The 14,226-nt window shown below is 36.1% G+C and overlaps 1 protein-coding gene across 3 annotated transcripts in view; it reads right to left on the bottom strand.

Moving 5' to 3' along the window:
* Positions 1–4,316: 4,316 nt before the first annotated feature.
* ZCCHC4 (zinc finger CCHC-type containing 4) overlaps positions 4,317–14,226 on the bottom strand; it is a 50,330-nt gene continuing 40,420 nt past the window's right edge. For all 3 annotated transcript variants that reach the window (XR_012483599.1, XM_074276197.1, XM_074276199.1), the window contains exons 12-13: positions 12,590–12,734; positions 4,317–4,978 (exon numbers count right to left, since the gene is read on the bottom strand). Coding sequence is in view for 2 of the 3 variants with exons in the window: in XM_074276197.1 (XP_074132298.1) it covers positions 4,843–4,978; positions 12,590–12,734 (281 nt within the window). In the remaining variant the exon portion in view is untranslated. The remainder of the gene's footprint in view (positions 4,979–12,589; positions 12,735–14,226) is intronic.

Here is a 14,226-nt window from a genome sequence, read left to right as displayed (position 1 = left end):
TCTATACAAAGCCTTGTTAGAGTACTAATCTTTGTTCAGGGTTATTTTTAACCCAGGGTCCTGGGCTTAAACATAATAAAACAAGATTTTTATCTTTATAATTTCTGCGTTATGGTAGATTTATTTCAGCAGCAGTAACTTATCTCATGAACTCTGAGGAGATATTTCTCCCATAACAGGAGAATGGACTCAGGCTCTTACAATGACATTGGTAAAAACCTTGGCAGATCTATTTTAGCTGTCTGTCTGCCTAATCAGATAGGGGCAGGAAGGTGTGGTACAGTAGACAGGGTGCTGAGCCTGGAGTCCAGAAGATTCATTTTCTTGAGTTCACTGATACTAGTTGTGTGAACCTGGGCAAGTCAGGTAACTGCCTCAGTTTCCTCATCTGTAAAATGCAATCTGAAAGAGCTTCAGGATCCTTAAAAACCAAGTTAGAATTATTTCTAAAGAGGGGCAACTAGGGGGCGCAGTGGATAGAGCACCAGCCCTGAATTCAGGAGGACCTGAGTTCAAATCTGGTTTCAGACACTTCACACTTCCTAGCTGTGTGATCCTGGGCAAGTCACTTACCCCAGCCTCAGAAAAAGGAAAAAAAAAAATTATTTCTAAAGAGTCTGTGAATTCTGAACTTCAATCCCAAAGGCACTTTCATATACAAAGCTCCTCCTCCCTGCTTACCCTGAGGGTCCCAAAGGGCTGCATCCTTAGCTCTCTACTCTTCTCTGGCTGATTTAATTATCAGCTCTATCTTGATGATTCTCAAATCCACCTCTCTGCTGATGTCCAATTTTACATCTCCACCTGGTCTTAAATCCAACAAGTGAACCCTATTTGTCTTCCCACTTTGCTATTACTGTCAAGGACAAGTAATCTCATCCTCTCAGTTGCTCAGGCTCTAACTCACACTCTCACTCTCCAAACCCAATCGTTAAGGCTGCATTTATATTCAGCAACATCTCTCATAAATGCTTCCTTCTCTCCCCCACACCCCCACCATTTGGACTACTGAAATATCACTGTTGGATCTGCTTGCCTCAACTGGCTCTCAATTCAATCCATCCTCCATTCAGCTGCCACAGTGATTTGTCACCCCTACTCAATAACTCCAGGGGCTCCCTGCAGCCTTCAGGATCAAATATGAAATCTTCTGGCTTTTGAAGCCCTTCAAAACCATTCCCCAGTCACACTTTTCCTATATTAATGTCTTCCTTGACTTCCTTGAAGCTCTAACTAAAACCCCTGCTGCAGGAAACCTTCTAATACCTCTGAATTCTAGCGTCTTCCCTTTTAAATTATTTCCTATTTTTCCTGCACGTAGCTTGTTCATAAGCATTTGTTGTCTCCCCCTTCAAAATGTGAGTTCCTTAAGGGCAGAGACTGTTTTGCATCTTTTTGGACAGTAGCCCCAGTGGTTAGCACAGGGCCTGGCCCACAGGCTTGCTTACTAAATAAAACTGCAGATCTCTAGCCTATATATTAATTCAACATATAACTTTCACAATCTTCCTATTTATGAGTCTTTCCATTCCTCCTTTTATTCTCTTTTGCACATTTTACTTAAAAAGATGCCTGCATAACCCTCTTTTTTCTCCTTCTTACTCCCTTTCCAAAGGAAAAAGTAAAAGCCTTCCGTAAATTGCTAGGCAATTTGCAAATGTAGAAATGGAGCTATGGGGTAATGGACTCAATCAACAAAGGTGTTTTAAGAATCCCTGGCACTAACCAGATGAATGGACTGAATTTACCTTTCAAAATGTTGAGATGTGATCTTCTTGGTTTACATAGCTGCTGCATTAGACCACGATTATCCTAAATTGAAGGGGTTCAAACAGTAAGACTAACTTATCTTCTGCTCTCTGCAGCAGCTCTTGTGGATGAAGCTTACATGATTTGACCCGAACTGTTTCTGATTTACCAGTTAAAAGCCTCTCATTTAAAAATAAAGTTGATTTTCCTTCATAGGAGTGATTGTCAAAGGGTATGCCTCAAACGAGCTACGTTGGGGGTGCTGTGAAGTTGTGGATTTTGTCATTTTGAAAAATATATAATTTTAATATGAATTTTACTTACCCAGCATACATCACACGGTAAGAATAATTTTCACACAACAAATAAAATTTGCTTATTCCACTAACCTCAAACCACATCAGACCTTGAACTCACAAAGACCTCAACACAAACAGCTGTTATCATTGAAGGGAAACTGCAGACACTCCAATCTTCTTATTCTCTCATAATGTTACCAACTTAACTGCTCAATGTGCCATGATTCCTTACTACCAAGAATGCTGCACCATGAGCAGAGTTTGAGAACAATTGTCTTACTCTCAAGCACTTGCTGAGAATTACCTTTCCATTTCAAATTTAAAGTTGTTAGGCTTAAATTTTCAAATCGAGTGATTTTCACAGATTCATAGAATTTTAAGTTATGAGGAATCTCCCCAGCTCTCTAGTAGTAAACATCCCTGGAAGAATCCCCTCTCCAACTTGCCCAAAGCATGGGCAGCCCAAATGTGCTTGAGCATTTGCACCCCAGAAAATCAGCAAGTGCTACAAATCAGGGCCAGATTTATTAGTTTGTTGGTTGTTTAGATTTAAGAAGTGGAGAAAGTGGTAATAATACAGATTAAACTAATAATGTGTTATAATTTTTTTTTTTTTTTTTGAGCACCAGTTAGTTTTCAAGCATTTACCAACACACCCTTGGGAGGAAGGCAGTGCTGTCTAAGGCAGTCCATTTCAAACTTGGACAGCTCTAATTGTTGGAATGTCTTTCCTTTTTCTAAGCTGAAATCTGCTTCTCTGCAGCTTCTGCGGATTGCCTCTAATTTTCCTTTAGGACCAGGCAGAAGTCTAGTTCCTATTTCATGTGAAACCCCTTCAAATCCTTGCCCTGACACAGTATTCTAAAGCACCCTGGGCCTTGCTATCCACCTGACGCCATGCCCCTCTTGCTCCTGGCCACCTTCATCTGACATACTGATCTGCCACTATTAAATGCCCTTTGGCACCGTCCCCAACCTTCCCAATCTTTTTACACCTTACTCCCCTTCACCTTCTCTTTGACCCAGTGATTCTGGCCTTCTTGCTGTCCCAGGGACATCACCTGAGTTCCAGGGCATTCCATCCACCCTGCAGCTGAAGTCTATTATAAGTGTTACTTCCTCCATTACTAGGAAGCTCTCACCTTTTCCTTTATCAGTCTCTAGGATTGTCGCAGTGTTTGGCACCTAGTAGGCACTTAATAGTTTTAATTCATCCATTCATTCTCAAAAAGCCCTTAATACACACCTGCATTATATGTCGGACACTGTAAAGGAATTTGGGATACAAAGACAGAAATGAAAATAACTGCCTTCAAGAAGTTCACATTCTAACTGGGGGATACTGATGAATAATCCCTCACCCTACACATTCAAGCACTTGCCCAATCTTGCTTTTTGACCTCAACAGAATTTGTGGTCTCTAACCCCTATGTCTCTTAACAAAGTCAATTAAGGACATTATCATCTCTTGCCTGGAGTATTGCATTGGTCTCCTATTTGTCCTTTACCTCAAGCCTCTCCCAACTCAAGTAAGAGATAGTATATCATGGACATGTATAATCCACAAAGCAAGTGGGCTAGTCATGAATGAAAGTGAGAAATAGGTAGTCTATACCAAAAGCCAAAAAATTTTAAGTGAATTATAGTTAGATGTCCAATGGAATAAATAGATCCTTTATAGAGATATGGAGAAGAATTTCACTATCTGTGAATAGTAAAAAACTTGTCTGGCAAAAACAAACAAAAAACATAGCCAACAAAGTAAGCTCACAGAATTTTCATGAGAATATAAAATAAAGAGGAAATGTAAAAAAACCCTTACTTTTGGATAGAGATAGCTGGTAGAACCATTAAGTTTGAAAAGGAAATAGAAGTGTTTCAATACTAATATCAGCAAACATCTAAACATTCTTGCTTTAAAAATGATATATTAATAGGGGCAGCTAGGTGGCGCAGTGGAGAGAGCACCAGCCCTGGATTCAGGAGAACCCGAGTTCAAATGTGGTCTCTTAACACTTAACACTTCCTGCTGTGTGACCCTGGGCAAGTCACTTAACCCCAGCCTCAGGGGGAAAAAAAAAAGATATATTAATAAGGTAGCTTTTCAATCTTTACATTTTTAGAGCTCTTTCAAAATACTTAGTCATATTAGATATCATCTAAAACAATGATATATGCTCACTGTACTTTTCAAGGAAGGTTTAAGTGCATTGTTATTGTTGTTCAATGCTCTGGGTTAAAATTTGTGGGGGAAAAAAGACATCACTATTTCAAAATCTTATTAATTTTAATGGTCATTGTAGACAAAACATTATAAGCTTTAATATTCATCCTTATTTAGAATATATAGAGTAAATGGGCTTCAAGTACTAAGAGTTTTAGAAGTAAAGTGATCAAGAGAACAAGCCATTCAAAGAAAGAATCTGGGTTCCAAACAGGTTCAACATGGCTCTTATGTACCAGATGAAGCATTCTTAACCAGAAGTCTGTGAACTTAAAAATAAAAAAAATTGATAACTATGTTATCACAGTTTCTTTAGTAACTTATGGACTCTTTTATGCATTTAAAAGCATCATTCTGAAAATGGATTCAGACTTGAGGAGCTCCCCAAAAGGGGGCCCTGACCCCAAAAAGGATAAGAGCACCTCCACCAGAGAAAGCATCCTGCCTGACAACATTAACTTTCTGAAGGTGCACATCTCTGAAAGTAACAGAATGTAAGTCCAGTATAGCACTCTCCGAAAATGGCTCCAAAGGTTAAGCTGTAAGTCTTATTTTCAGGTCACTGGACATTTAGGAGCAAGGATATTGATGTCCTCTTTTCTTCTTTTTCTTTTTCCTTGTAACAATTGCATGATTCATAGATTGTCCTTTAGTGGTCTCCATTTTCATCTTGTTACTTTTTTTTTGCTTCTGTTTCCTGACAGCTCTGCAAAACAAGGTGTTAAATTATGTTATAGAAAAAGCACAGTAAATTACAAATACGTTGCCATCCAATTAACCAGCTAACCAAATAAGCAAGTACAAGAGTTGAAAGAATTTACTGTACAATATAAGCCCATAAAATTCTAACAGTAATAACAAGGAGTTAGAGGCCTGAGCAAGCAAAACGTTGTTTGGGAAAACAAATTTCTTTGAAAGATGGTTACCAGTGATTCAGATCAGTCTATCCAGGACAAACAGCACAGAGTTAAACAGACAGGCCAATGAAAAACTATTTCTTAACACCCATACTGCTCAGCTCAGCACTTCAATCTTCAAATCCTTGAATTACATTTTCTAGAAAAAGGACTAAGACTTGGGAAGTTATCAGGGTGAAAAAAAAATGCAAAAGCATAACAGATGGGGATGACAATTGAAGGGCCCATTTTATAAGCTCTCTAGTTAATTTTCCATTCCTTATTAAATCCAACAACTCTGACAAATGCTACACGGGATGTATAAAATTCATGATCACTGTCTCTTGCAAGCTTGCAATTAGTTTAAAGCAATGAATGATGGATCCCAATGATCTAAAGAAGAGTTAAGCCGGATAAGAATAGGAAACTACAGTAGAGAACATCGAACCTTTCAGTGTGACCTTCTTCAAAGTGACAACAGACGGTTAGCCTTTTGAGGACAGGGACTGCCTTTTACTTCTTTTTATAGTATCTGGCAAATAGTAGGCACTTAATAAATGATTCCTGATTGATGGACATGAGCCAATTACTGGCTAAGAAAAATTCCACATAAAAGAACTTTACAGCTTATCATATTTTGGAAGAAACTCGTATGCCTAAGGATCTGTTGCTAGCACAGCCTAAGAGTCATGTCCACTTCCCATAGTTATTCTCTATAAAAAGAAGTGGATTCACTTTTCACAAAACACAGCAAGTCCCACGATATCAGAGGCAAAGCTTTCTCTTGACATGTCAAATGTGGTAACACCTCCATCAATGGCCCAAGTGTATTTAAAGACTTCACAGGCTTGTCGGTTACTCCAACTCCTTACTGTGGTTTTCCCATCATTCTTAGAAGTTACTTGCTTTTGATCAAAAGAGTCTAGGTCAATGATAGAAGGTAAGTGAGAGAAAAAAGAACAAAATGAAAAAATATAGAAAGGTGGCATCATCTTTTACTTTAAAACTACCTAAGAAATAATAGTTTATTTTTAAGTCAATACAAAATTTTATAAATTTCAACCTTCTGCCTATTCCCAAAATCTGAATATGACTCTCAAGAAAATAATAATGAAGACTACTGTTATAAACTGCTTGGGAAGGGGACCCCAAATAATGGGCAGGCCAAAGTTTTCTGCTCTGATAAGCTATTACAGGGATCTAGGAAAATATGGGGGCTTTTTACTGCTGTGCTACAAGATTCTATTGGATTTTTACTTTTTAAATGAATATTTTTTATTGAAGCTTTTTATTTTCAAAACATACGCAAGGATAATTTTTTAACACTGACCCTTGCAATAATACTTTATATTCCAATTTCTTCCCCTTTCCCTCCACCCCCCTCCCCAGATGACAAGAAATCCAATATATGTTAAACATAGTAAAAATATCTGAAAAATCTAATATAGGCAAACATGCAACTATCATGCTGCACAAGAAAAATCAAATCAAAAAGGAAAAAAAATAAGAAAGTAAAATGTAAGCAAAGAATAAAGAGAGAGAGAGTGAGAATGTTATGTTGCGATCTAAACTCAGTTCCTACCGTGCTCTCTCTGGGTGTAGATGCCTCTCTTCATCACAAGATCATTGGAACTGGCCTGAATTACTGTCAGAAAGATCCATGTCCAGCAGAATTGATCATCGTATAATCTACTTGTTGCTGTATACAAGGATCTCCTGGTTCTACTCACTTCACTCTGCATCAGTTCATGTGAGTGTCTCCAGGCTTCTCTGAAATCATCCTGCTGGTCATTTCTTACAGAACAATAATATTCCATAATATTCATATACCACAATTTATTCAGCCATTCTCCAATTTATGGGCATCCACTCAGTTTATAGTTTTTTGCCACTATGAAGAGGACTGCTGCAAACATTTCTGCACATGTGGGTCCCTTTCCCTCCTTTAAGATCTCTTTGGGATATACACCCAGTTGAAACACTGCTGGGTCAAAGGGTGTGCACAATTTAATAGTCCTTAGGCATAGTTCCAAATCTCTTTCCAGAATGGTTGGATCAATTCAAAACTCCACCAACAATGCATCAGTGTCCCAGTTTTCCCACATCCCCTCCAATGTTCGTCATTATCTTTTCCTGTCATCTTAGCCAGTCTGAGAGTTGTTCTACGGGATTTTAAAAAACAGGTTACTGTATTCAAAAGCTTTTTTAAGCTTAGAGATTTTTATCCTAAAACATTTTCTTTTTCTGTTGTTAGTTGACTCCAAGGCCAACACTGTGTATCACACAATGTATCCAGGCCACTGGCACTTTCCTTCTCTACATACTTATTTTCCATGACAATGATCATCCTAAGGGGCAAAGAGTCTATTTTTAATATTGGGAAGCTAAACTCTCACCATTATTTTCCACTGTCATGCTTCTTTGTCTGTCTCTATTTACTTCCAGGAGGCAAAGAAGTAGCAAGTGAATGGGAGATGGGCTGCCTGGGATGTTTAAATATACTTGCTAGAATTTTTAGTCCATTTGACTAAGTATTTTCCAGACATTTATCCTATCTGGCTAGACTAAAAAACATTTGGGTGGCACTGTGGATATAACACCAGGCTTGGAATGAGTTCAAATCCACCCTCAGATACTTCTTGGCTGTGTGATCTTGGGCAAATCATTTCATCTTCTGTCTCAGTTTCCTCATCTATAAAATGGGTAGGAATAAGAAATGGCAAGCCACTCCAGTGCCTTTGTCAAGAAAACCCCAAATGGGGTCAGAGAGAGTTAGAAATGACTGAACAACAACCAAGAAAAGTTTTGCAATTTTAAAGCATTATGTCAGTGAATATTATTTTATCATGATTATTACATTCTCATTCTCTCTCTGGGCAGAGTTCCAACAGAGGTAGGCCTGTGACATTCTTGTTCTTTTGGGTCTAATGCTCTAAAAGATTGTGTTTTGTCATTTGATGTAAGAATTGGGATATAGCTTATCTTCTGAGAGATCACAGAAAATATCTGCAGATTTCTCCTTGCAAATAAAAGGACAACAGAGTTTTATATTTTATCCTGTTTCTAAGTGGTTTTAATTTCTTCCAATAGGTCTTTATAATTTAAGAGCTTTCCTCTCCTTTTAGTTTAGAAATCATAGTAACATTTATTAAAAACATTGCTTTTCTCACTAAATGTTCTGGAAGCTAGTGAATAATGTGGTAAGGTTTAAAGGATCTGGGTTTGGGACAAGTCATCTATCTATTCAGAAGAATGGTTCAAATGGCTATCAAACTATGCATACCCTTTGACCCTGCAGTGGATCTACAGGGCCTTTATCCCAAAGAGATCTTAAAGGAGGGAAAGGGACCCACAAGTGCAAAAATGTTTGTGGCAGCCCTTTTTGTAGAAGCAAGTAACTGGAAACTGGATGGATGCCCATCAACTGGAGAATGGCTGAATAAGTTATGGTATATGAATGTTATGGAATATTATTGTTCTGTAAGAAATGACCAGCAAGATGATTTCAGAAAGGCCTGGAGAGACTTACATCAACTGATGCTGAACGAAATGGGCAGAACCAGGAGATCACTGTACATGGCTACAACAAGACTCCGCAAAGATCAATTCTGATGAGTGTGGATCTTTTCGATAGTGATTCAGGCCAGTTCCAATGATCCTATTATGGAGCCATCTGCATCCACAGAGAGGATTAAGGGGCATGAGTGTGGATCACAACATAGTATTTTCATCTTTTTTGCTGGTTTTTTTTTTCTTTCTCAATTTTTCTCTTCTGATTTTTCTTGTGCAGCATGATAAATGTGAAAATATGTTTAGAAGAATTATACATGTTTAATATATACTAGATTACTTATCATTCAGGTGAGGAAGATAGGGGGAAGGAATAAAAATTTGAAATACAAGGTTTATAAAGGTGAATGTTGAAAACTAATTTTGAATATATTTTGAAAATAAAAAGCTGTTATTATTATTATTATTATTTTATTTTTATTTTTTTTGGAGGCTGGGGTTAAGTGACTTGCCCAGGGTCACACAGCTAGGAAGTGTTAAGTGTCTGAGACCAGATTTGAACTCGGGTCCTCCTGAATTCAGGGCTGGTGCTCTACCCACTGCGCCACCTAGCTGCCCCCTGTTATTATTTTTTAAAAAAAGAATGAGTCAAGTACATTGTCAAATTGCACAACACAGCTGTTTTTCATTTTGCTGTTGTGTGTTCCCATAAACAACTGATGTAGATATAACTTGCCTATAGCTAATAGTGACACCACTGGATTAAAAGGTTACCACTTGATCTTTAAAAAAGAAAACAAAAGAAGCATTTATTTAAAACACTAGTTTTTCTTAATCAAAAGATAAATTTGACAGGATATATGTATCTGATATCCAGTAAGATGTCCTAGGACTGATTCTACACGATCATTAGGGACAAGAAAGTATTTGAAGACATCTAGTCCATGCTATAGACAACTTCAAATGCAAGGAAGAGAGGTGTTCTCATTCCAATGAGGGACTTGGGGGTTTGTGACTCAGATCACCCACATTTTCAACATTAATTTTTTTAAAACTTTTACAGGTCAATGTTATCTCCAACAATTTTGTCAGTGATTCTGCTCCAGTTCTAAAATTTCCTAATTCTCGAGGAAATCTGGGGGTTTACACACTTCACAGAATTAGTCCCTGCTTAGTGACCTATAAGGAGGAAGCCCCAATGTGTGTCACGGCAGGTGGCCCCTTCGCTTCTGGACAGCTCTCACCCATCTCCACGTGAAACCTAACTTTGCCTCTTTGCAATTTACATTCATTTCTTCTGATTCTGTCCTCAGGGGCTACAGAGAACAAGTCTGATTCTTCCTCCTCATGACAGCCTTTCAAATCCTCATACACTGCTTTCATGGTCCCCTACGTCTTCTCATCAGGCTAAAAACCTGCAGTTCTTTCAAGCGATCCTCATATGGGATGGATTCAATGCCCTTTCTTATCCTAGCTGTCTTATTAACTCCCCAGTTTATTAATGCCCTTTTTAAACTAGAATACCTACAACTGAATACAATATTCCAAATGAAATCAGACAAGAACAGAATTTGGAGAACTATCATTTCTTATCCCTAGGAATTATATGAAATAAAACCCAAGATTCAATTGGGTCTTTTGGTACCACATCATATTGATAACTCATATTGCAAATACCAAGCACTGAAACCCCTATATATATATTTTTTCACATAAACTGCTTTCTAACCACATCTAACCCATTATGTACTTGTGATTAGATTTTTATGTGTCCTCATGTATAAGACTTCCTACTTCTTCTTGAATTTCATTTTATTAAATTCACTCTAAGGCTTATATATCAATTTTTTTAAGAGCTTGACTGATTTAGTGATAGCTAGCACTTCCTTCTTACTGTTATGTGTAATTCTGATAATTGCAGAGTTTTAACAACTCTTCTATATATTTCCTCATATTTACATTTTATAGTACAGTTCAAGAGGAAAAAAAAGAAACTTTAAGTTTTTAATGTGCCAGTTATATAACCATGTTTTGTTTAATTTTCCCCCCATAAAACTGATATGGGACAATTTCCTAATTACAAAGTAAAGATTTAGTTAAAAAAAAAAAATAATGAGTTAGCAAACTCAGTGATACCTTGGAAAAAAACCAAATCTCAATGCTATCTTTAGATATAAAATTTAAGGTAACAACAAACAAAAGATGACATTTTATTTTAAAAATATATCTAGTAAATGTCTATCAAACCTTAAGTTTACTAATGATAAAACAATAAAGCCTATAAATATTATAGAAAAATAAGATAATGAATAAGCTTATATAATCAATCTTTTTCACGTTCTGAGAATCAATCTATTTTCTCTTTCAAATTTTATGATTTTGGGATAAATTGTAAAAATTAGTTAGATAACCACAAGAGGGAGTCAGTCTCCAGTTCATCACAAAAGAAATTAGTAGCTGTAAAAATGTGTTTGCTTTTAAAATAGTCTAAGTTTATATTCATGGTAAAAAGGCTTGAAAGTTCTTGCTAGAATTATGGAATCTTTTAAAAAATGTTTCAGAAAGAATCACTTCTTGTTTTACCCTAGAAGTCAATAAAACTCAAATCGAGAAACATATATTAAACTCCTAGTATGAACAAGGCATTGTAATTTCATTATAATTAAAATACACTGAAAGCAATGCTCAGGGTTAATTGGGAACAACAGCATAAGCAGGAATCTTCAGGGAGAAAAAAAAAAAAGTACTATTTTAGACTTATTCAAGCATATCACTTCCCACAGGATTAATTCTTTATATCATACTGAGATGATGAAATCTCCAACAATGAATAAAATTGAGTAATCTGAGCTACTAAATGATGTCCCTCAATTAAAGTGCTATGCACTATTATCAAACAGGCCACCTGGGAAGAAATTCGGAGAAATAGAATGATTTACAAAAAACAACAAAGAACGAAAATTTGTTTATATAGATAGATATATAAAAAATTTTCCAGCATCCTGTTGCCTAAGAGAATCACCGAGTTGGAAAAAACTCAAAAGGCAAAGTCTAGACAATCTGCCTTCATGCAAGACTATGTTTAAACTGTCCAGACAACAGAATGTGCACTTTCTTTTTAAAGAGGTTCAAAGAAAAATATTCTAATGTAATTTTGTTCAGTTATCCTGTAGCAATTATGATCTGGGTAACAAAAGGGCAAGTCAGGCAATCTCCTTGGGCTTCGGTAGACTAATCTGTAAACTGAGATGACCTCTAAGGATTCTGTCAATTCTAGTTATGATTCTGTGTTGATGTAATAGAAAGGAAGATTAAAATGAGTGAAAAGTGAGAACTAGGAATGGAGGCTTCCGAGTATAAACTGAGGTTACACAACAGGGAGTCTATAAGAATGATGGTGTACTCAATAGGATCAACAATATTTAGATAGAAACATCTCCCTGTTTGATATTGATAATCAGAGAATGTTCAAAGTCAATTCTGCTGTTAATATCTTAAGAAACTTTGATTAAGGGTGAGTGAATAACATGGAGTCTAGGGTCTTAAACTAGTTTCTATAAACTAAGATGTTAATTTAGTATCTGAAATAATAAGATTTTTTCTAAATAGCTTATTATCATTACTTTAATATCCCACTGTTAAAACTTATTTGCAAAGGAAGGTAGGAAGAAGAGAGAGGAGAGGCATTTTGTAGGCAGTGTATGTGGAGGGAATAGAAGGAAAACTATAAAAAGAATAAACTTACTTTAGGAGAAAATATTTCACATCTTCTTATAAATAATTATAGAAACATGTCTAAATTTCTTGACCATAGAATAATTTTTTGGCTCTTCTTTCAAAATTACTTGCAAAAAGTATGCAAATCATGATTTTTTTCTAATAAACAGAATAATTAAAATAATTCAACTAACTTGTTAGCTCTTTTAGATGCAGAGAAGTTAGGACACTTAGTACGTTTGTGATCTGCTTCACCACATATAAAGCAACCATCTTTAGCACCTGCACATGAATGATTTGGAAGTGCACAGTAATTGCAAATGCTGCAGTGAATCCAAGCTGCAAAACAAGAATTAGATTTTTAGAATACAATTCTAATTTAGTACATTGTTGCATTTTAACAGACATTAAGATAACTTATTAAAGCAACATGATGACTAGGCCATTTTCTCCCTTAAAGTATCAGTGCTGACGTTATAGATTAGAATCCCATGTAAATAACCTGGCTTTATCATGTTATGTGGCCATATACTGCATGTATCTCTAACCAAGCCAGCAATATTCCCTCCAAAGTACCATTAGTCACAAGGGACACTAAAAGGCTGTTAAATAATCCAAATGGAACTCTCCCAATGAAAATGAAACTAAATGTCCTACTGAAAATAATCAGTTGTATTGACTTTGTAAAATGTAGGCAATGAAGCACACACACACACACACACACACACACACACACACACATACATGTGTATATGTGGATATATATACACATATACTATAGTACATATGTCATATACGTATGTCTATTAAAAAGAAAGACTACTATTTGATGGGCAGAGGTTAGTAGGCAATTACAGATAAGCAAAATATAGTATCATTACAGTATTTTTTAATTCACAGAAGAAAAAAGGGAATAGAAACATATAGAACAATTTTTTACTGTCTTGTTAAATTACATACAGAGGTGGATCATAATTATTATATATTACTTATATTATAACATGTAATGTTACATGTTATTATTATATATAACATATAATTAATCTCTCTCCCTCTATTAAACAAATCTGTGTAGATGTTCAATTCTGTATACATTACTCTCTCCAATTCTTTGTACATTGAAATGTTTGCAGTTGTTAAAAAGAAAATAAGAATAAGAAATTTTTAAAAAATGAAGGAAACTGTATCTTTGGTTTTCACCACAATAATGGAAAATAACAGAGTCCTTCAAGCTCCTAAGGTACTTATTTTTCTATTAAGAAAAGTGGTAGACTGGAGGGCACAGAGCTGGTCTAATTTGGAAAGAACTCGGCTCAACTAACTCATTCTAGCTATGTGATTATGGGCTAGTAACTCAATCTCTCAGTCTGTCAAGCTCTAAAGCTCTAAGTTTCCAAGAAGTTGCCAATCAGTGACAGTGAAGATTTTTCATTGCAGAAGTTCTCTCATAAAATCATGGGGTTCTCTCTCCTTCATCAACCCTCCATACAACAAAATCAATGTATTGTCAAAATGAAGCAAAACACTAACATTTTTAAAAATGCATCAAGCCTGTTAAATTCTTATATAGAACTAATCTGGTACAAGATTATTGTCTTTTAAATTTAAGAATTTCATCAAGTTAATGTTACTAAAAAATGCATAACTTTGCTGACTAACTATGAGCCCATTAGTACTGGTCTTTATATAGCAATTTGTGACTAGGTCTGCCCTCAAAGCATTTCCTGTTAAGTAAATTCTGCCAATGCTGGGGTCCAATAGCAGAGTTTTTCAGAAATCAAGGTCACCTTCCAGATACCTACTATGAGGTCACAAAATAGGTCTCTGGGGG

This window comes from Sminthopsis crassicaudata, chromosome 6, assembly GCF_048593235.1.
Source record: "Sminthopsis crassicaudata isolate SCR6 chromosome 6, ASM4859323v1, whole genome shotgun sequence".
Taxonomy (NCBI): domain Eukaryota; kingdom Metazoa; phylum Chordata; class Mammalia; order Dasyuromorphia; family Dasyuridae; genus Sminthopsis; species Sminthopsis crassicaudata.
Note: the sequence above shows the minus strand (reverse complement) of the source record. Positions and strands in the feature narration are given on the sequence as shown.